Source organism: Oryza brachyantha, chromosome 1 (genome assembly GCF_000231095.2).
Source record: "Oryza brachyantha chromosome 1, ObraRS2, whole genome shotgun sequence".
Lineage (NCBI taxonomy): Eukaryota > Viridiplantae > Streptophyta > Magnoliopsida > Poales > Poaceae > Oryza > Oryza brachyantha.
The window spans coordinates 30,954,019-30,977,110 of NC_023163.2; the positions used below are offsets into that span (position 1 = coordinate 30,954,019).

The 23,092-nt window shown below is 41.2% G+C and overlaps 1 protein-coding gene and 1 pseudogene across 1 annotated transcript; both read left to right on the plus strand.

Annotated features, from left to right (window-relative positions):
- The first annotated feature begins 6,273 nt into the window (after positions 1 to 6,273).
- On the plus strand, positions 6,274 to 9,727 carry LOC102704018 (protein DETOXIFICATION 42-like). Its single transcript, XM_006645172.2, has 9 exons — positions 6,274 to 7,107; positions 7,756 to 7,891; positions 7,996 to 8,092; positions 8,190 to 8,290; positions 8,620 to 8,783; positions 8,869 to 9,057; positions 9,173 to 9,268; positions 9,397 to 9,518; positions 9,685 to 9,727. The coding sequence occupies exons 1-9, from the start codon at positions 6,274 to 6,276 to the stop codon at positions 9,725 to 9,727; spliced, it is 1,782 nt and encodes a 593-aa protein (XP_006645235.2).
- A 3,775-nt stretch (positions 9,728 to 13,502) lies between these two features.
- Positions 13,503 to 23,091, plus strand: LOC107304967 (annotated as a pseudogene).
- The last annotated feature ends 1 nt before the right edge of the window (position 23,092 follows it).

Consider the following 23,092-nt stretch of genomic DNA (forward strand, 5'->3'; position numbering starts at 1 on the left):
TAACACAGCAAGACAATCGGCTACTCTATTGATGTAAATATGATAAGCATATAGATCGGCAAAAATCATCGGCTATAGACGACGGACAAACAACCAAGATCTAAAAAATACCTAGCCCAGATCGCTAAAATAATCATAGAAGATCGGACCTAACCAAGACAATTCAAGATTAAACCTAGCAATGTCAGGATAGATACTTAAACAGATCTAGATTGCTATGAAACCATTGAGCCGATGACTGGTAACTTATCGGCTGGTACACCGAGAAAACAATGAACAAAATACATCGATCTGATATAAACCATCTGACAAACGCAATCTACTAGATCGGACCGAACTGAGACAGTACTAGATTGAATATGTCAAGTGGCAAATATCAAACCCATGTAGATTGCCCAAAGTGGTCAGCCAGATCAACTCAAAACACGAAAGTGATCTAAGTTGAAACTAATACAATAACTAGTAATCGCACAGCTAGATTAGAAGATCAGACCAAACCGAGACAATTCTAATCTAGCCGCGATTACCATGGCCCGGCGGAATGATGGACTTACCCATCCGCCGGAGGTCGAAGCGATACGGCCCCGAGTCAGGTGCAAAGTTTCGCCGGAGTTGAAACCTCGGAAGAGGGTGATGATGCGTCGAAAGTAGTTGATCTAATTATGATGTAGATGATTACAATGACCCCAGATATACATATTTATACCCTCGAGTAAATGCTAATCCGTGTCGGACATGACTCCTAATAGATAAAAGGAAATAACAAACTATATCTTTAACACGACACGGTTTCTAAACATAAAAGAAAACAAACAAGTCCCGATCGGACTCTAATCTCTTAGAGATAAAATCTTAACTAACTCTAACTACTAGATAAAATTATGCTAGTACGCCTTGGTCTTCACGATTCCCTATTGAATTCAAACTCTTCCGAATAAAATATCTATCGGCAATTGCACATTTCCTTATCCGAATCCAATACGAAAATTTACCAAATTTTGGTGTAAATAGGATAATAGTATAATAGATCAAAATTGTATAAAATTTATAGCATAATATCATTTTTCCTCCGTCTTCTTCAATCACATATCTTTCATATATATTAATTATCTTTCATTGTCCATAACCTGTTTCAAATAACATAGTGTTCACTTATAAAATAAATTAAATATTTTTAGGCATATGAGAAATATTTTTAGTTTAATCTTGCACAATACCCTCGTAGGGATCAGACGACAGCAGCGCCGATTAAAAAAACCATGATATTTTCCTTTCCTTCTCCGATTCCAAAACATATTATCTTTTCTTTTCTTTATCTCTTATTTTTCTTCAAGTGTTCGATCCAAAAAAATGATTGTGTTTTTCCTTTCCTTGGACGGCAACCATGCCGATTTAAAAAAAAAACTGATTTTTTACCTTTCCGTGTCCGATTAAAAAATATATTATCTTTTTTTTCTTTTTATCTCTTATTTTCCTTTGACGGTTCGATAAAAAAACCCGATTTTTTCGTTTCCTTGTCCGATCAAGAAATCATTATCTTTTGTTTTTTCAATCCAAAAGAAACCAAAAATCACTTGTTTAGTAAAAAATCACATTCCTTTTTCTCCTAAAAACTATCTTTTCTTCTTTATCTCTTATTTTTCCTTCTTTATCTCTTATTTTCCTTTGATGGCTTGACCCCAAAAAACCCTGATTTTCTTCTTTCCTTATCCGATAAAAAAATCATTATCTTTTCTGTTTTTTTACTCAAAAAAATCACGCTTTTATCCAAGAAAAACTCCTTGTCCCATCCAGTAGTGGTGGTGAATATTCACCACCATCACTATCACTAGAATCTTTTTAGATTGGTATAGGTTTTGTATGCACATTCATCGTAAACTTTAACATGTATATCGGTCGGGCCGATCTCACTAGGTTGATTTCTTTCTGTGAAGAAATATATGATGTGTTAGTTTATAAAGTCAACATTCATATAATTTAACTAGTAATTGAGCTAGCAATACCTATGTTTTGTATAATGTATTTAGTGCCATTAGATTCATAGAGAGATAATAAAAGAGCAACACATCTTATATTTTTAAATAGAAGTAGTACCGTTGAATAATCATCTCGGTACACACGCTAATTAATATGGTATTTTTATTGTATTAAGATTCTCGCTGATTTTTTAATTGACGTTGTTAACTTTTGGATCTATGTTAACCATATGTTAAGCATGTATCTTATTTTTTAAAAGTATATAATTATTAATTATTTTGTTATGGTTTGAATTACTACTAAAATAACTTTAAATATGATTTATAAATTTGTATATTTGGTCAAAAAATTTAAAAATCAATTGCCAAACGTAAATCTAAAAGTCAATGGTGTTAATAAAAAAAAGTATATTAAGGTCTGACACCTCCATGATTACTGGCCTTAGAGCAGATATAATAGAATAGAAGACTATAAGCCAACTATAAACGTATTTTAAGGTGATAAAAGAGAAAAGAGAAAAGCAGCGGGCTACAGATTTGTAGCCAGCTGCAGCACGGACTCCAAGGCATATATGTGTGTATGACAGGCATATATGTGTGTATGACAGGTGAGCGGATATTACTTGTGTAGTATATGATTATTGTATGAATTAGCTATTAAGTTGACTATAGACAATTTGTAGCGAGCGGTTAACTGTATTAGGCCAATCTCAATGGGAGTTTGATCGGTAATAAATAGGATGTCATGTAGATATTTTTGATGATGTGGCAAAGTACTAATGAAAAGAGAGATAAAATAAGTTTCGTGGGGATGAAACATTTTATGCACTGTTACCTAGACAACTTGTGTCTTGCAGGTAACCTAGAAAACAACAATAGATAAAACTATGCATTGAGAGAGAAGTGTTTTATCCTAGTTTTAAGCTTTTTAATGACATGTCACTCTAGATAATCGTGTCTATAAAATTTATATTGTGGTGGGCCTTATTGAACTTGTCATGAAGCACTTGCCGCCCGGCCCCTGCCTGATTGATCATTGGTATCATTCTCACTATCTTTTGGTTGAACGAATGGTCCAAAAGCAGCTGATGTTGCGTTGATCTGAGCCCGGCGCTATCTCAGCGCGGTTCGGTATACGCGTCGGCGCGTCGCCTGCCTGCAGGCTACCCCACCCACCACCTGCACGCGACGCAACCGCATCGAATCGTCTAGATCCTCGCGAGCGATAGATTTTTGCACAAGCTAGCATGGCATTCCATTTCCTCCTGCTCGATCGATCGCCACGTGTCTCCTGCCCGTACGCCGGTGCGCGCACCGCGTCGCCTCTCGACCGCCGTACCTATCGATCTGACGAATTAACTATGCAAATTACCGTCGCCCTATCTTTCTCTTTCGAATTTTCAAACAGTTGATTTTAGTTTTTTCACTAAAATTTATTTTTCAGTCTTGATTCTTAGATGGCTACAAATACGTATATGTCGCTTGAATTTTTTCAGAAAAAACCAAACGATCCCTCCTTTGCTAATCTGGTCGCCATGGTTAATCTGGTCATAGTCGTCGTCTTCTCTAGCGCCGGCCACTAGCTAGCGGCGGAGTGGTCGCCGTGCGGCCGGCCCTCTGCTCGCTGGCATCTCAGGGATCGAGGCGGCAACAGCGCGGCGCGTGCGTGCACGGGTCGCTAGCTTTTCCTCGATCTCGACCATTCTCGCTTTGCATTGGTTCTCGATCTCGCCCAAAGGCTGTCGTCTAAAGGCAGAGACGCACTGATCTACGGAGTGGTTAACTTTACGTTGCGTTTTTTTTAAGCTAGCTGAAAAATGAAAAAATACTTTTTATAATTATTTAATTATGTAAATGATGAAATTAGGAGTACTGCATAGTTGAAAATCTATTCTGGAGAGGTAAAAAATAATTAACTTCTATAGAAACTTTTTATAAAAAAATGCTACGTTTATCATTTCAAAAAATACATGCGTAAAGCTGAGGAAAATCGGTGAATAAGCAATGAAATAAAACATCCTAATTTTCGTCTCGCAAGCATGAGGATATTTAAAAATAGAGCTTAAGAAATTTATCGAAATTAAACGGGAAGAATTTTTGATTGATCCTCAGAAGAAAATAGATGAGAAACTTAATACAGTGGTGGAAGCTTGTAATTAATGGACCGATGGATTAGAAAGAGAATATATATAGAAAAATTACTTGAATTTCATAGGAAAAGCTGTTGTGACGTACGTGTGGATACATGCATGCATGCAATGGTTCATTTTACATGCAATTAACCTAGACGACACACGCGTCGAACGCCCGGCCCATGAGCGGCCGCCTGCACAAGTTCCTACAAATCAAGTTCATTCATCTGCGCCGTTGACTTACCTGGAAATCCGTATAGCTTATGTTGGGAGTGAAGTACCGAACTTTACAAAAGTTTTAAGTAATGAAATGCTGAAGAACTTCTTGAAGCTAGAATAAGTCCCAACATTGATCCACTATAAGGGAAAAAAAATAGAAGTGATTTGAGCATCGGCATACGAATGGGTTGGAGAAGAGCTCGCTGATGGGTTAGAGCATCCCAACAGCTTTCTATCCCATCCTCTATCTAAAAATAAAAGATGAAGGGTAAAAGTAGAGCTCCAACAGAACATTTATCGTATCCTTTATTTTTAGATAATTAGATGTCATCTATATCAGAAAAAAGAAACTTTATATTTAGATGTTCTCTCTATACTCTAAAGAGATATAAGGATGTCATATATGGATGAACTGCTAGAGTACAAAAGATATGATAGATAAAACTGTTTTAGATTATCATCTAAATGAAGATATGATTCACAGGATCACGCCGTGGGATAAGCTCATCCGTTTGATTTTGAGTGACCATTTGAACTAGGAACTAGGAGAAATATTTCTCTTTAGAGATCATCTCATCACACGCATCCTCAAATCAAACATCTATTCGATCATATTCCGTCAATTGAACCAAATACATCTTTAGTGTGTTAAATTCAAGCATGCTCGCCATTAATCCTCCCCCCTCCTCTACCTCGTATAGAGTTTGTACGTGACGGTCTATATGGTAAAGCTGCAAGCAGTCGCAGCTTCTCAAGATTTTCTCTAGTTCCCTAAATAATCTATATTTTTTATCTATATTCTAATTGTAAAATAAAGTAATAAATTAGAAGTTAGAAGTCGTAAAATCCAACTTCTATAAATTCTCACCAACTAGATACTTAACTGGTTCTTTCTTACAATCTTAAGCTCATACTATTCAATTAGCCAATCGTAATGCAGTCCTTGGTTTAGGGGTGGGCGTGTCCATATATTCCTCCTATTTCCCAAATTCTATTCATTTGTTTTCGTGGTTATGTTTTCGAATTGCTAAACGTTACATATTTTTATAAATAATTTACTAGCAAAAGTTACATAAAATTTATATGAATCCATTTCATATTTTTAGCTAACACTTAATTAATCAGGTGTGATAAATACACTATTCAGTTTTTCCATGTGGGGAAGAAATTCCCAACCTTCTTCCCTGGGCACAGCTCGCAACCCTGCTGCTCTTTCTTTCTGTTGTGCCTGTGCCTCAGTAGTCTCTTTCTCTTTTTTTTTTTTTTTGAGAAGAACCTCAGTAGTCATGTGAGAGCTACAATTGTTATTTTACTTAACTATTTTTATTTTTTATAAAGTATTTCCTCTATTCCAATGTAAGTTTATTTTTCAATTTTTGAATATAACGTTCGACTATTCGTATTATTTAATTTTTTTCACGATTAATATTTTTATTGTTAATAGATGATAAAACATAAATAATACTTTATACGTGATTAATTTTTTATGTAAATTTTTCAGATAACTTTATACGTGAGTAATTTTTTATGTAATTTTTTTAAGATAAGATATATGGTCGAACGATAGACGTAGAAACAAAATAAATAATTTTTTTTAGGGACGAAAGACGTAGCTTCCGTAGCTTCCTGCTAGGCTGCTGCTTTCTAAACAAACTCCATTCGTACGGCCCCCGGCCGGGCTTCATCTAGTGCAGGCACGCACACGTACCGTGCTCCCCTTCACACTCGCTCTCTTTTCCTGTCTATTTAAGCCAAGCGGACTGAACCAATTTGGCCACCACCACCACCACTCCAACCCCTCCTTGCCTCTAGCTGTTCTTGCTCTAATTAATCCGGTTAGTCTTTCTCTACCTCGTTATTTTGCATTAAGTAGTAGTAAGTACGCTGTTTCATCCTCGCGCCAAGCATGCACGGTCACTCTGATTTGCAAGTTGCTGCTTGTTAATATGGTTGATGAGCAGCTTGACGCCTTGACGAAGAGTTCAGCTCCGGAATCCATGGAGGATCACCAGCTGACGACGACAGTGACAGCAGCTGCTGCTGGCTGTGGCGGCGCGCCGGTGTCGGAGCCGGTGGTGGCGGCCGAGGATGGTAATGGTAATGGTAATGCTGCCGGCGATGGCGATGGCCACTGGGCGCCGACGGCGACGGCGCTGCTCGGGGGGCCGAGGAGGACGGGGCTGCACCTGTTCGTGCTGAACGCGAGGAGGGCGCTGAGGCTGGACGAGCTCGGCGTGGAGGTGCTGCGAATCGCCGTGCCGGCGTCGCTGGCGCTGACGGCCGACCCGCTCGCGTCGCTGGTCGACACGGCGTTCATCGGCAGGATCGGGCCCGTGGAGATCGCCGCCGTGGGGGTCTCCATCGCGGTGTTCAACCAGGTCATGAAGGTGTGCATCTACCCGCTCGTCAGCGTCACCACGTCCTTCGTCGCCGAGGAGGACGCCATCCTCAGCAAAGGCTTCGCCGGAGAAGAAGACGACGACGACGGCAAAGTCGCGAAAGCTCACTGCGACAGCGCCGCCGTCGCCGCGGATCTGGAGAAGCAGCAGGTAGCGGATGCAGATCCAGCTAAAGCCAGTGACGGCGAGGACTCGACGCCGGCGCGCTCTACCGACGACAAGAAGGCCGCCGCCGCTGCCGCCACCGGCGGCAAAGGAAAGAGGAGATTCGTACCTTCCGTCACGTCGGCGCTGATCGTCGGCGCGTTGCTCGGGCTGCTCCAGGCCGTCTTCCTCGTCGCCGCCGGCAAGCCTCTGCTGCGCATCATGGGCATCAAGCCGGTCAGCACATGAACCGACTAATATCAATTCATTTCTGCACTTTTCTTCAGTTTTCTGCCAGGGAAAAAAGGTCTTTTAAAAAACAAACATTGACTTTGATCATTCCTGGTTGCAATATTTACATCTAGCGTGAGCATTGATTTCTATCATTCTAGTTGCAATGGTACTCACTTTACACTTTTGTTTATGCTTACGAGTCTTAAATCGTAGAGTTGATTTTGATATTTTTTATAATAGTTATTTTTTAGTCCACAATTTTAGATGATTAATAACAAGTATTAAAAATACTATTTACCAATTATCTTTTGGGGTTGACTCCGGTATATTTTACTGTTACTATAATTTAATCCATACCATTGATCTATTTTTAGTCAACGACTATAATTAAATTATACTATCAATAATATTAGATATAATAGAAATTTAAAGAGGTAATATCATAATTTTTATTGTGATCTTTATTTAAAAAAATAAAATTACAAAATACTGCTAATCAAGGAATTAACAAAGTAAAAAATATATTTTTTTTCTACTGATAGTATAATACTATCAGTAAAATGCATTGCCCTTATTTTTTATTTATAAATATGTCGTTTGGCTGGGCTGAATATTTACATCTAGTGTTGAATCAATGCCGATTCATAACAGGGCTCACCGATGCTGATCCCTGCATTGCGCTACCTGGTGGTGAGATCTCTGGGAGCTCCGGCCGTGCTCCTGTCCCTGGCAATGCAAGGAGTTTTCAGAGGATTCAAGGACACCAAGACACCCTTATATGCAACTGGTAATTAATATCACTAATTAGCAGAGTAACAATCAAACCATTAATCAGCATCGATATCTCTACTAATCCTGTCTACACGGATGGATGCATTGTGGTCTCTGCAGTGGCCGGCGACCTGGCGAACATTGCCCTGGATCCGATCTTGATATTCAGCTGCCGTTTGGGTGTTGTCGGTGCAGCCATCGCCCATGTCATTTCTCAGTGAGTCGATCGATCGATCTGTCAAGAGCCTCGTTGATGGCAATTAGCTTCCAATTTCTTTCTCCGAAATTAACCGTGTCATGAACTGGTGTTGCAGGTACCTGATCACGCTGATAATGCTGTGCAAGCTGGTGAGGAAGGTCGATGTCATCCCGTCCAGCCTGAAATCGCTCAAGTTTCGTCGTTTCATCGGATGCGGTAAGCAAAACAATTAATGTCGCAGCTGGCGTTTCGCACCTTCGTTTTTTTCGCTTACGCTGGAGTAGAAATCAAAATTTAATTTTTTATCTTAAATTTAATGTTTCTCATCGTAATTTATTCTCGAGCAATTTTTCATCGAGCCAAGAAGATATTTTTAGTCTTTGTCTTTTAAATCGATAAGTACACGCTTATAAAAGTTCTATTTATAAATTAACTTTTATTTGTAATATATCATTTTGCTTATTTGTTGAATAGAGAAAAGATGAGCACCTCGTTGAAAGCTGAGGTTGCTAATGGCGATTGCTCTTGCTCTGATGGTGAAGCAGGGTTTCTGTTGCTGGCGAGGGTGGTGGCCGTGACGTTCTGCGTGACGATGGCGGCGTCGCTGGCCGCGCGGCACGGCACGACGGCCATGGCGGCGTTCCAGATCTGCGCCCAGGTCTGGCTGGCCACGTCGCTCCTCGCCGACGGGCTCGCCGTCGCCGGCCAGGTTAGCTAGCTAGCCATGGCGTTGTGTGCACGTGTCATCGTTTTGCATGGCTGACTATCTAATTAACTTGGCTCCAAAATTTCAGGCCATGATCGCGAGCGCGTTCGCCAGGAGGGATCACTACAAGGTCGCCGTCACCACCGCCCGCGTGCTGCAGCTCGCCGTCGTCCTCGGTGCGGGGCTCACCGCCGTCGTCGCCGCCGGGATGTGGTTCGGCGCCGGCGTCTTCACCAGCGACGCCGCCGTCCTCGCAACCATCCGCAAAGGCGTCCCGGTACGTATATAGTATAGCCATGCATCATCTAAGCACACCAATTTTCCCTTCGGGTTAATTAATTAAACTCAGGCTACGAGACTTAACACATGTTTTCCGATGATGATCTGAACAGTTCGTCGCCGGCACGCAGACGATAAACACGCTGGCGTTCGTCTTCGACGGCATCAACTTCGGAGCGTCCGACTACGCGTTCGCTGCATACTCCATGGCAAGAAACCTCACACGTCATCTTTTCGTTTCTACATCTGCTTATATATACTAAAATTTAAATTTTTAACTTTATATTTAAAGTTAGTTTTAGAGTTTTTTTACCGAGACACGGCCGATTAATTGCAGGTCGGCGTAGCGGCGGTGACCATCCCGTGCCTGATTCTTCTCTCGTCGCATGGCGGCTTCGTCGGGATCTGGGTCGCGTTGACCATCTACATGAGCGTCAGAGCCTTCGCTAGCACCTGGAGGTAAATATTGTTCGTCGTTTTACGATCAAAATCATACGAAAACACAATACAAACGCAAACGCTCGCAAACACTTACCCTGAATTTTATCATCGGTACGTAATTTGGAGACGATAATTTTGACAACGATCAACCTGATCGATCTGACGGTAATGTGCATTTCTGCAGGATGGGAGCAGCCAGGGGGCCATGGACGTTCCTTCGCAGATGACCAGTACATGACCATTATTTTGGATGCTTCTAGAATATATAAACAGATCTACAGTTGGTTGCGTACGTCTTGTAGTAGTACGTACGTGTGGCCAGTAGGCAGTAGCTCGTCTTTTCACGCTTTAAATAAGCACAGGATATTATATTTTATTTATATATATCCTGTACCATGTGTACAGTATTACATCACAGCAAATTGGCATTGAGAGTTGAGAGTGTAGTCTTGGGTTGGCTAGTTGTGTAGACGAGAACCATTGCTGTATCCCAGTGACAGATTTGCTGTACCATATGTATCACAGATTATTCATATCATTGATACATATATATGATGTTTAATTTTCTTGATGATGCTGATTAATTCTTCTCTCATAATGACCAATAAATATGTCAAATAATCAAAACGAATAGTCCGAGCAAGTTTTTCAGCCTTTTTTTTTCCGTTTCTGATTATGCCTATAAACCAAAATTTGAACTATCAGTCTTAGGTTTGCAATCGATTTTTGTGGTTTTTAATCGTATTTATTTTTTAAAATTGAATTTTAGATCAATAAAACGTGTATATAAAAAAATTATTTCCTTCTATAATTGTGCCGTTTGGCTTTCCACTGATTGCACTAGATAACAAATGAAGGAGATAACAACAGTTAATTCCGTCCGCAACGGGTCTAAATTTTCTACGTACAGACTTTATTTATACAGAACTTTATATATACATCCTTTTTAAATATAATCTTTGTAGATACATTTTTAGATGATGATTTTCATGTACACTAATATTTATATGCTATAGATTTATTTCTATGCATATGTTTTCCATACATAAAATTTTCTAGTATAAAGATGCGAATTTATACACACAAACACAAATTGTTAGATTTTATATATACACCCTAAAAATGTTCGCGCGGGTTAAGCGGACGCGTGAATTTTCTCCCGTTAGACCAGCCCCGCAACTTGTCCCGGCCCGGCCCGCTCGAGAGAATCCCATTCCGGCCCAAACGAATACGGCCCAGCACGTTCGAGCGGAAATGCTTTGCCATTTCGAGCGGAAATGCTTTGCTATTTCAGCACGTTCGAGCGGATATTGCGATCAATTAACACATAAATTGCATCTTAGAAAGACATTAAAATTGTCAACTCCGACACTACAAACAAGAACAAGAGATTAAAAACAAGAACAGTCAATTACTCGACGAGACGTTGCACGTGTATCAGCCATGCATGCAACGTACTGCAACCGAGAGGTCGCAAGAACACAAACACACAAAAACGAGTAAACAAATCATGAAAAATCAACAGGAAATTAAACCGAGCTACGAGGCATCTGTCATGGCGGTGGACCTCGCCGGGCCAGCCAGCCAGCCACCGCCGTTCACCGAGGAGGACATGCAGGCGGTGATCACAGGCCGCCGGGCACGCCGCCGGGGCGGCCCCTCTCGTTGTCGTTGCTGTTCATGCTGAAGCTGTTGGCCCTGTGGCCGGCGACGGCGTTGAAGCTGAAGCTGTTCTTGCGGGCGCCGCCGACGGCGGCGACGGGCGCCGCGTGGTGGCCGAGCAGCAGCAGCCCCAGCAGGGCCAGGCCCAGCAGCGTCACCCGCAGCTCGTCGGAGCTCGCCGCCATCTCCTTATTCGGATTTGGGTTGTGTTCTTGAGCTGGATTAATTGTCGATCTGGTGGGGATGCATGGAGGGATTGTGTTGTTGGGAGTGATTTTATAGCGGGAGGAGTGGAGGGGAGAGGTTTCAGGGGGAGCGCTTGTGTTTGTTCGTGGCGCTGCTTAAGCTGTGGCTGTGGCTGTGGCTGTGGCTGTGGCATCCTCAATTTGGGAAAGAAAAATTAGAATGCATCATTTCATCCATGTTTCATGGTTTGGGTTCCTGGATCCTTTTTTAAAAAAGTTTTTTTTTCTTCTGCAGAGAGCAATATTTCTTTGTCTTGATATGTAAGGATTTATCACTCTCGAATATGAAATTTAATCATTTGTCACCCATGACATATGTAGGGACGGTACTGGGCGTGGGGTAGTTTGGGCTTGAGCTCCACGCCTAGCCAAAAAATTGCATACAAAATTGTTATATTTTAGTTAAATTTTATTCAAAAGATTTATATTATATTGTTGAGTCTCAGGCTTGATAAATTCCTCGTTCCGCTCATGAACATATGGGTCTTGAGCCCAAATATCTAGATAAATGTGTAACAAACCGTTAAATGTTATTGCTATAGAAGTGGCAAAAACTTAAATGCGAGATCACAAAACCAATAAGGTGATAGGGGTATATGTGAGCATGTAGTTGTAATTAGACTTACCTAGAAAAATACTTTGGAGACTTTTCACTTTGTAATGATGAGCGATATCATAGAAACTCCCTCCGGTTTTCTATGTTTGGCATCACTGACTATTTTAAAAAAAATTACGTGACTATTATTTATTCTGTTATGATTTATTTTATCAATAAGTAAAGTTTAAATATAACTTATATTTTTACATATTTAGAAAAAAAGAAATTCAAATAGAAAGAACTAGTATGGTGGCCCGCACATATTGCGCGGCTAGCGTTATTATAAATTTTATGTATATAGAGTCACTTATCTTGTTAATAATTATTTTTTAATTGTTAATTTGAATATTATTTTTTTAAGTTATATTTTTACATAGAACTCTATTTACATGTATTCTAAACTGTACTGGTATCTCAACTCTTTTATGCATAATAATTAATTTGTAATTCAAATTTTAGATACTTCTAAATTGTATTTGTACGTTGAACTAATATATTGATTAGGGCAGAGACATTTCATCGGTTAAAAGAGTTCTTATGTCTCCAATAGGGAAGCAAATACTGAACCAATCAATTGCTTATGCAACTGCTTCAAGGCGTTTCAGAAAGCATCATGTTAGAAGTTGTTGAGGCAAGGCAAATCTACACCAACTCATTTTACTCCTACGCATACTCATGTGACACGTTTATCTATCTTCTACCCTAAAGTACACAAACATAGTTTACTCATTATCATATTCATGTGATGCATCCAACGGCCTGAATCGTTCTACGCTAGATCGGACAGCCAGATCAGCTGCACCTCCCTCCCTCCATCCCTCCCTTGCGCGCAGCGCACTTCTCTCCTCAAGGTTTTTATCTATGTGCCGTTAAAAAAGATGGTGCCGGCCTCTGTGCCACTAAAAAGTTCGGTCCTCTCTCTATACCATCGTCGAACTTTATCGCGTCCTTCATGCCATTCCGTTCGTTTTTGGTGCTAACGGTGATTAACAGCTGATTAAAATGACGCAATTGTCCTTAGGTTGAGAGGCTTGCTCGCGTGCGTGCATCTGCATCTCTCGGCGCGCCCGATCTCCATGGCCGGCCGGCGATCCAGCGAGCCCCACAGCCTATATATATTTTCCTAGAGAATGCAAGAAAAAGGCATGTAGCTATATATATCTATTGGTCGAGTAATTTCAAAGTGAGTAAATATGTTCATGTAATTTATTCTTTTTACTATCTTCTGTCATGTTAAAAAGTAATGGTTAAAGATAATTATGCTGCAGTTATATATGTGAATGATAAAAATAATCAATTAAATGAGGATAAGCTGAAAGGATAAGATGGACATTTTTCATGTCCAGGCTCACGTGTCAGAGTTGTTTAACGGTTGAACCCTAATGGAATAGCGATGGAATGGTGTGGAGGACACGATAAAATTCGATGATGATATAGAAAGATCAAATTTTTTAGTGACAGAAATCCGCACCATTTTTAATGGCACGGAAGTAAAAACCTCCTCTCCTCCCGTGCGCATTCCCGCCTGCCTCCTCTACACTCCAAAACCAAGCCGCCGCCCTCCGGCAGTTGCCGTGCCCCGTCCCGCCGCCGCCGCGCTCCCGTCCCGCCGCCGACGCCCTACCAACCGCTTCCCTCCATCCGTCCATCCGTCGCTGCCCTCCGGCAGCCGCCGTGCCCCCCTCCCGCCCGCTCCCGTCGCGCCGCCGCCGCCCTACCAGCCGCTTCCCTCTCTCCTCCGCCGCCTCCTTGCCGTCTCGCATCCACCGCATCGCCCCTATACACCTCACCTCCGCCGCCGCCGCCGCCGCCATCGCCGGCTCGACCGGGTGCCGCCTCCTGTACGCCCTCCATCCGTCGCTGCCCTCCCGTCCCGCCGCCGCCTCCTCTACGCCTCACCTCCACCGCCTCCCGTCCCGCCTCCGCCGTGCCGTCTCGCCTCCGACGGGTGCCGCCCCCTCCACTCCCCACCTCCGTCGTCGCCCGTCTACCAGCCGCCGCCTCAACCGGGTGCCTTCGCCTACTCTACGACATCCCTCCGTCGCGCCCTTCTGTCTACGCCAGGTGCTCTGCCGCCTCCACGCCGGGTATATAGTTTTTTCCCTGTCTGATTGCTGATTACATAAGTTTTTAATTCGTGGATATCTGATTGCTGATTGGTGGAAACAACAACATTTTACAAATATGTGGCAATTAGTCGCTGGGTCCATTTCCAGGTTGCTGATAAAGTGATTTGAAGTTTTAAACAAAGCAGACTAAATTGCGTATTTGAGAAAGAAGGCTGGTGACAAATGAATGTACCTATAGTAAGGCTGAGGTACTAACTGTTGTAAATTCAGCTAATATTAGTTACAGTATTTAGGTTACATTGTGTGACACAGATAGGAAACTATGAAAACAGTATTTAGGTTACAATATAGTTCAGCTTTTGGTTAATATATAGTCAGAAATAAGTTGAACTCCTGTTCTTGTCAATTAAAATTGGAGTCAACAGACTATTGGAGTCAACAGACTACAAGTTAAATAGGAATGGTAACATCATCCATAGATTCAAGTAGAGGAATTTCACATTTTTACCCATTGAAATGCTCCTTTATTAAATTTATATATCAGAAAAGAAATTCCAGTCTATTAGTTTGGATGGTCTGGGTATCTGTATTCCATGACAAGTACGAGGGATCTCCAAGAGTCCTGAAAAAGAATCAAGGATGATTTTATTAATGCAACATTTAGAATTTAGAATTTACAACGTTAGCTAAAGTCACGAAGTGTTTCAATTACATAATCTGGTAAAATTGCATTGAAGTAACAGAATAGCAGGCTCCCCGTGAAGGGGTCATGTGAGAGGGAGGTAAGCCTCAAAACATGCATGTGAGTCGTTGTGCAGTACCATATACTAGCTAGCACATTATGCCATCATGACAACAACAACATGGCATACCGTGGCTTAATGGAAATGCATAGGCCTCCTATAGTCAGGCATGCAACACCGATGAAGTTATTTTTGCCTCAAATCCAAGAGGTTGTTGAAAGGACCAAAGCTGTTGACAATACAAAACTATCTACTGCAGGAGAAGTTGCAGAAACAAACACACATTCCATCTAAGAAATTGTTTTTATGCCTATGAATTAATGAGCAGTGGTAACAGCTTAACAATTGAGTGCAGCAGAGTTAATTTTCATCTATTTGTGTATTATAATCAAGCTATTGTATTGTATGATGGTGTTTTCTGTTTGTTGACTAGATTGTTAGAGAAGAAATAACATATAGTACTATTAATATGTAGTCTGATTTGATCATTCAGATGGCATTTTCTTTATGTAATGTAATTGAACTCCTCTACTAGGTGTTTTTCTTTTTGTTGCCTAAATGGTTAGAGAAGAAATATGATAGAGTACTACTAATATCTAGGCTGAATTGATCATTTAGATGGCACTCCAAAACTCTCCCATAACTTCTTTAGAATATGTAAGACTGTAATTGCTTTAGTTTAGTTAGATTAGCTGTAATTACTACACCTGGATGTAACCCCATGCAAATATTATACATAGAGAAGTTAAACCATCCCATTAATGTCACTATCTTCAAGATATATCATATATGACTCATTTTCATTAGCTTACCTCATTGTTCTCATTTGCATTGAGATGGATGGTGTCTTCTGCTGAAGTGACAAAATCTGGAGTTGCAATGCCAACATCAAGTGGGTTCATGCCTTTGTTGTCCATCACAAGTGATCGATCTAATGAATCTGATTTGGACAGCAACGCATGAAGTTTGCTATTGTGTACCCAAATTTCTACACATTTTAAACTGAAAGTAATGATTGGCTGCTAAAGTTTGCATTTGGAGATAATCAAACTTAAATTGATTGTGCTGAAATCTTATAATTTAAATTGATTCTATCCTCTCAGACCATTTTACTAACGGCCTGTTTAATATCATTTTATTTTCCATCTGACAGGGAGTCTCCTATTGCTTGCTAAAAGCACGTGAGCTGTCTTCCTCTCGGCCAACCATCCCCAATCTCAACTTAAAAGGTATGTATCTCCTTCAGTTGGACATATATAGTTCATATTTCACTTGCATGTAATGTATAATCCATTACTATGTTTCATTGAATTGCAATCTGCAAATGATAGGCAAGAGTGGATCTGGTACTGTCTGATTTACTGAGATGACTCAATAATTACTCAGTCTCTAGAAAGTTATTTTTTTTCCTATTGCTGTGCTATTTCCTGAAAGTTTCATACTATACATTTATGCTTTTTTTCAATGATCCCATAGAAATGCTTGATCTGGTTTGTCCATTCGGGATTTTAAGTCCATGCTGAATTTTAAAGTTCCACCCATGACTTTACTAATTTATTTTCACATTGCATTCATTTATTTACTTGAACTGATTGTATGAAATGACTTTAAAGAAAGGTCGTTATGATTGTTTAGATGCATACTGTGTTCAACTGATAATTTGCCTGAAGGGAATTAAATGAGCAAGGCTTACTCAATTTTGAAAAAAAAGTTTATTGTGCTGAAATCTTATAATCTAAAATGATTCTATCCTCTCAGTCCATTTTACTAACAGCCTGTTTAATACCATTTTCTTTCCTGCCCTGAAATCAACAGAAACCAGCAAAATGATAGGTACACAGTTGAAATTGCTAATGCCGGAACAATATTCTTGATCTGACAAATTTGAAATGATAGCAGCTTTAATACAGTAAAAGAAAGATATGTGAACTTCATTGCCAAAGTTTGTAATTAAAAAATAAAACTCTCATTCATTTATGGCCCTTAAATTATTTTAGGATTTCTTGAGATATCAGCTGCAATCAGCTAAACAGAAGAATTTTTCTTATTTTCTAGACCAGGGTGTCTTGAGTAGGTCTTTTGTATATCACTTTCACGTCACAGAAATAGTTTCTTCCTGTTTGTGTTCCTACTGAGTGAACAACACATCCACAGTTTATACTGATACTTTTTGTGTGAAGGATAAGCTTACGCTAATAATTTTTGTATATTTTCTGGGTGATGATTCCAAATGGATACAATTAAGAATGTTAAAAAGTGGTTTTTTTGCCAGACAAAGATCGGGCCATCGTGGATAACTACTAAATTTGTAAGCACATAAGAACTTAGACGGATAACACCAGACAAATCTTACAACATCATTCCTACATCTATACCTACATCGTGGATAAAACCAGACAAATCTTACAACATTATTCCTACATCTATACCGGAATATGTAAAGTACATAAGAACTTAGACGGTTTCTGCATATACAAGTTGTGATATCATTTTACGCATGTGTCTTTGTAATCGGTACCAATACAACAGCACATTGTATAGATCCTTCTTGTGTGAATTTAAACTAGCCTTATTATATCTTTAATCATCATCCTTTGGTTATTTGCTTCAATTTACTAAATGACACCGTAGCATTAGCACGGGCATGTGACTAGTCTATCCTATAGTGCACCAACTCATTTTACTCATACTCATGTGACACGTCCAACGGTCTGGATCAATCTACGCTAGATCGGACGGCCCAGATCAGTACGCTTCCTCCCTCCCATCATCCCGCGTGCGGCCTCCCCTCCACCTGCCTCCTCTACGCCGGCTCCCTCCGCTCGAACGCCTCCCAAACCCTAGCCCCCGCGCCACTCCCTTCTCGGTCGCCCTTCGGCCGCCGCCCCACTATCGCCCCCCCCCCCCCGGCCGTCGCCACTCCCTCCTCGGTCGCGCTCCCGCCTCCGCGCCCTGCCACCCCGCCGACACCTCTACGCCGGCTCCCTCCGCCCGGACGCCTCCCAAACACTAGCCGCCGCCACTCCCTCCTCCGTTGCCCTCCCGCCGCACTACCGCCCCGCCGCCGTCGCCACTCCCTCCTCCGTCGCCCTCCCTCCTTCACGGCGCTTCCGTCCCGCCTCCGCCCCCTGCCCCCCGCTGGCGGCCCTACCGTCCCTCCATCACCGCCTCCATCGACCTCCGGCGCACTTCGTCGACCCCGCCGAGCTCACCGGCTACGCCGGTTCCGCCGAGCCAGACGCTGCCTCCTTCATCTCCTCCATTCACTGAGTGCGTCGACTCCAGCGTCGCGCTCGTCGATCCCGCCGCCGCCGACTTCTCCGAATCTGGTTATTCCGCCGCCGCCCCCATCCCTGCCTCCTTCGCCGGCACCTGTAAGCCCTGGTCAGTGAACGCCTCTATGCCGGCCTGCAATTTTGAGTTTTAAATTAGACATGGATTCTTATGTGATGCTTCTTACCATCTGACAAACAGCAAAGAATTCTAAATAATTAACTGCAGAGAAAACATGATGTCAACAACTCAGAAATGTATTTGTCATCTTTTCGAACAAGCTTTCATGTTCTTGAATGCCCTATATTTGACATTTCTAAATTTGCACATATATTAGTTTTAACCAGAAAATGTCTCTATCCATGTCTTGACGGAACAATGATGGAATAGACTAACTCAGAGTTATTTCATCAGTTGGAGCAAATTCACATGTGGATATGAACATTTTTCAGTATAAGGACATCAATAAGCTAAAGGAACAATGATGGATGAATTTTAACTGCTGTTAATCAACTACTAAAGTGGAACTGAAGTGCAGAACCTGAAATTTCTTTTGGCTAAACTTGGTGATGAACTGATGACTGATCATACAATTTTATTAGATCATGACGTGATGTGAATCATGTGATATTTCCATCTGTTGCTAAAGCCATTTTCATTTAGCTCACTGCAACTTGCTTAAATTTGTTTTCCATATATTTCCCCACCTCCGTCACAGCACTGCTATATTTATGGACAGTCAAATATAACATTGGTTAAAGCCCCTTTTCTACTCATAATTGTTGCTTTGGTTTCTTTAGGTGGATTCAGCGCTTCAAGGTAACCCAATGATTGGCAGAGTTTACATTTTCCTTCCGGTTATTATTTCTGCACTATCTTATACAGTAATTAGTTGAGGGATTTATTTTGGTTTTGTGAAGAGCATACCGGCAGCAGAAAGCAGTCTGTTCCTCTCAGAAGTTCATAAGAAGTTCTATAGGTAGTTAGGTACAGCACACAAGGCATTGGTATGTTCTGCACAAATGTTGATCTATTTTCCTCGTTAATTTCCTCATCACGTCTGAGTTAAAAAGATAGGTAACATTCACATTAAGAAGTCTTTGACAGTCACTAGGCAGCAGTATGGTGGTTTTGTTTGGAGAAACATCAAGCATTATATAACTCAGCCAACCTGTATGGTTTCATTTCATATCTGTTTTCTAATTGCTGCAATTTCTCACATATACACAGTACCATTAGACTTATTGATTCTGATATAACAGGTATACAATGAAATGAATGTGTTTTCTCTTAAAATTTTAGAGTCTCTGATTTCTTTTTGTTTACTAGGAGTTTAGGACATGGTTTATTTATTTATTTCATAGGATCCACTTCAACTGTATATATCCATATGCAGTATATGGTTTTTTATATTTAAGTGACAGTTTTGGTTGGCACAGAAAAAAAAATGGAGACTGTTTTAGCTGCCAAATGCCAAAATGGTTGTAGGCTAGCATGCAGGCCTGGTGCAAAAGCAACACTAAATTATTTGTCTGACCGTGGATTGTCTCTCTTCCCCACAAGTTAATTTTCATCTATTTGTGTATTATAATCGAGCTATTGTATTGTATGATGGTCAGAACTCTATTGTTGGGTTAGAACAATAAATAAGCTTGAACTTCTGTGTACATATCTAAGGTACATCATCATGATATGTAGAATAGTAAACCAATGTTGTATATGCTCGATTTTTACAGTGAGTTGGGCAACTTTAAATGAAAGGTGGACTATTAATAGGAGATGGTACTATTACTATCTAGGTTGAATTGATTGTTCAGATGACATTCTCTTTAATTTAATTCATGTGTTACAAGGTTTCCTCATTTACTTTCCTTCCTTCTCTTTACATGTTTTTTTTCTCTTTTTTGATCTTTCTCTTGTTCAGTCAGACGATTGGACAGACAGCCTCTTACCGTTGCCTCATCGTCCTGCCTCTACATGCCGCTGTCGCTGACACTCGCCTCACCGCACTGCCAATAGTCTGCCATTTGATTCTCTTGGCAAGAGGAAGGCCCCGCCGGTTCGTCCTCTTTCTCCTGAACCTTCTCACATCCTCCTATCTCCTGTGTGATTTTTGTTAATTGGAAAATTCGATGCTATGTTTCTTCGATTGGGATCATGCTGCAACAGCAAAGGATCTTGGGGATTGGTTGTTGGAGCCAATAAAAGGTTGTATAACTTTGGATTTTATCACTATTTAAAAGTTGTATCCAGTATAACGCTATATTGGAATGGGTATTTTACATGTTTTATACTTCAGTTGTGATAAAATAATACCCCAGGTGAACATGAACTTCTGATTATTATTTCTTAATTGTTCAACTGGACATGTTTACTGAATATATCCACTAACAATTGGATGTTTGTTTAGTTATCAAGGATAAGCTTGTCTGATATGTAGACAAATAAACAATTGGTCCATATTTGTGATAAAAAGGATCACTTATCAAACCATGGCAACAAACCATAGCTGATAGCTGATTTCAGATAGCTGATTTGCAGATAACTGACAACAATTTTGTCTTTGTTTGTACAAATGTCTTGTAGCAGAAATTAATTAGCACAAATTATACCAAGATTATCCCTCAAAATATAATTCTGAGTTATGACTTAAAATGGCATAAAATAAAATCCATTGGACTAGATGTAGAAAGCCTTGCAGCTTATGTAATCTTCAGACAAGTAGCTAAGCATCTAGATACAGATTTCTTTCATCATTTTTAGCCCTGTGCTATAGTGGTTGTATATGTAACCATTTTTCTGTTGTGCTATATAGTTAGCTAAGCACTCCAGATCAAGCGATTTTGGTAAAAGATAGGTAGGTGGTCTGTCGTTCCGCATTTTCTTCCACCTAACAATTTTTGCCTTGCTTTTCAGCGCTTAACCCAAGCAAGTGGATATAGTTCAAGCTCGAGGAGAAGGCGACAGTCTGCCACATCTCACACTTATTTAGGTAGTGACAACAAATAAATATTTTGTTCCTATTACCTACTTTGTCTGACTGCTAGCATATGTGTGCATGAGTCCTGCTAGCATCTCAATAATGAAGCTACTCAATGTACTGAAATGCCATAACAATTGTTGTGTCTGGATAATCAAAAAACATATGCTCTGAATTATTCTATATTTTATCTTTTTTGCTAGATTATGCATATACGAACCCTCGACTGATTTTCTACTGATTAGTCTGTGTTGTGATGGAGTTAAAGGCGGTGATTGTTTGCCTTTCATATCACTGAATTTTTTTATCATATATACTTCCAAATGAATGCAATGAGGGGATGGGGGAACTGAGTACCTGACTACCGATCTCTTTCACCACTAGCTTGCCTTCTTCAATGAAAAGTGAAGCAGTTTGCGTTCCAGTTTACGCTTAATAATGCAATCTCTTTCATCTCTATTTGATTGGGTCGTAGCGTAAATCTTATGGTCCAATATCAACTGAGTGGCTTAGTGCTTTCTTAAAGCACTAAGCCACTCAGTTGATATTGTTACTGTGACCTTAGCTGATTCTCTCCACTAATCATTTTTCTCAATGCCATCTCTATAGGTTTCTTTGCCAATCTATCAACTCAGCCGGTGTCTCAGGAGCTTCTTCAACGGTATGTACACATGAAATTTTTACTCATATTGCCACCATTTAATGGAACATATGAAAACATGGACTTCATAGCGGCATGTCCTTCATTCTTGTAGTTTCACTTAATAAAAGGTTTCACTTGATAAAATGCCACTAAATTTCGGACCTATACAATATCATCATTCATAAAATAAATAAACAATTTGTTTGGGTCCAAATTAAATTATTTAATTAATATATGCGCATATATAATCTAATCTACCCTATAGTGATAAAATATATTAGAAACTTTCTATGAAATATAAATTTGTATTAGAAACTTTATATACGTCATGCATAGACAAAGCTTTCTATAAAATATAAATTTATACAATATATAACTCCTATAATTATGCTATATATATGCATACAACACAACAAGGTGTTGCCTTTGATTTAAAACTTAGTAAAAAGTCTAACTCCAAATTCAGAATACAATTTTATTGATTTTTTTTCCAAACTGTACTTGCTTGTTTTTTTTTTTTTGCTCGGACTCAAATCAGAAAAAATCAGAAATTGATGTTAGAAAAGAGGGTGAGTCCACCGAGTCCAAGACCAAGAAGCAGCAGATCTCCCCTCCCCCTCCCAAACCCCACCGCCGCCGTCGTCGATCGCATCGGGCGCCCCATGGAGGACGTCATCACCGACGCGCCGTCGCCGTCCCGCTTCTCCCCCTGACGACCTCGACAACTTCGCCGCTCCCCCGCCGCAGCCCACACCTATCCTCGTAGTCTCCCCCGCCAACCCCCCCCCCCCCCTGCCCGCCGCGGCCCACGGCGCCGTCCCCGCCCACCGCGCGCGGGCCGTCGCAAGGAGCCTCGTCTCCGCGCTCCAGCCCGAGGAGGTGCTGGTGCTCGACGCGGTGCGGAGCGGGTCCTACAGGGGCATGCTCGCCACAGACGAGCCGGTGGAGGGGAAGCTAGAGACCAGGGCGGCGCGGAGGCGGGGAGGCGTGGGCGCGGCCAGGGGCGTGGCGGCGCTCGCCCCGCCCAGGAGCGTGGTGGATGGGCTCAGCGCGGCGGTGATGGCGGAGTGCGAGATGCGGGGGAAGGCGGCGAGCATGGTGCTGACGTGGCCGGAGGGCGCGAGGCCCGCGGAGTTCGGCGTCATGCGGCGGGTGGCGGCGGAGCTCGGCGTCGATCCCGCCAAGGCGGCGGCGGGGAGGGTCTCTGGCCGGGCAGAGCTGGACGCGCTCTACACTTGAAGAGTTTTCCTCTCATTTCCGCTGTGATTTGTGTTTCACGTTTGCTGAGTGTTGTCATGAGCTGTGCTAATGGAGAAAAAAAAGGATATATGGGATTATATGACAAAAGAGAGATGATTTCGTTGTGTTTGAGACAATAT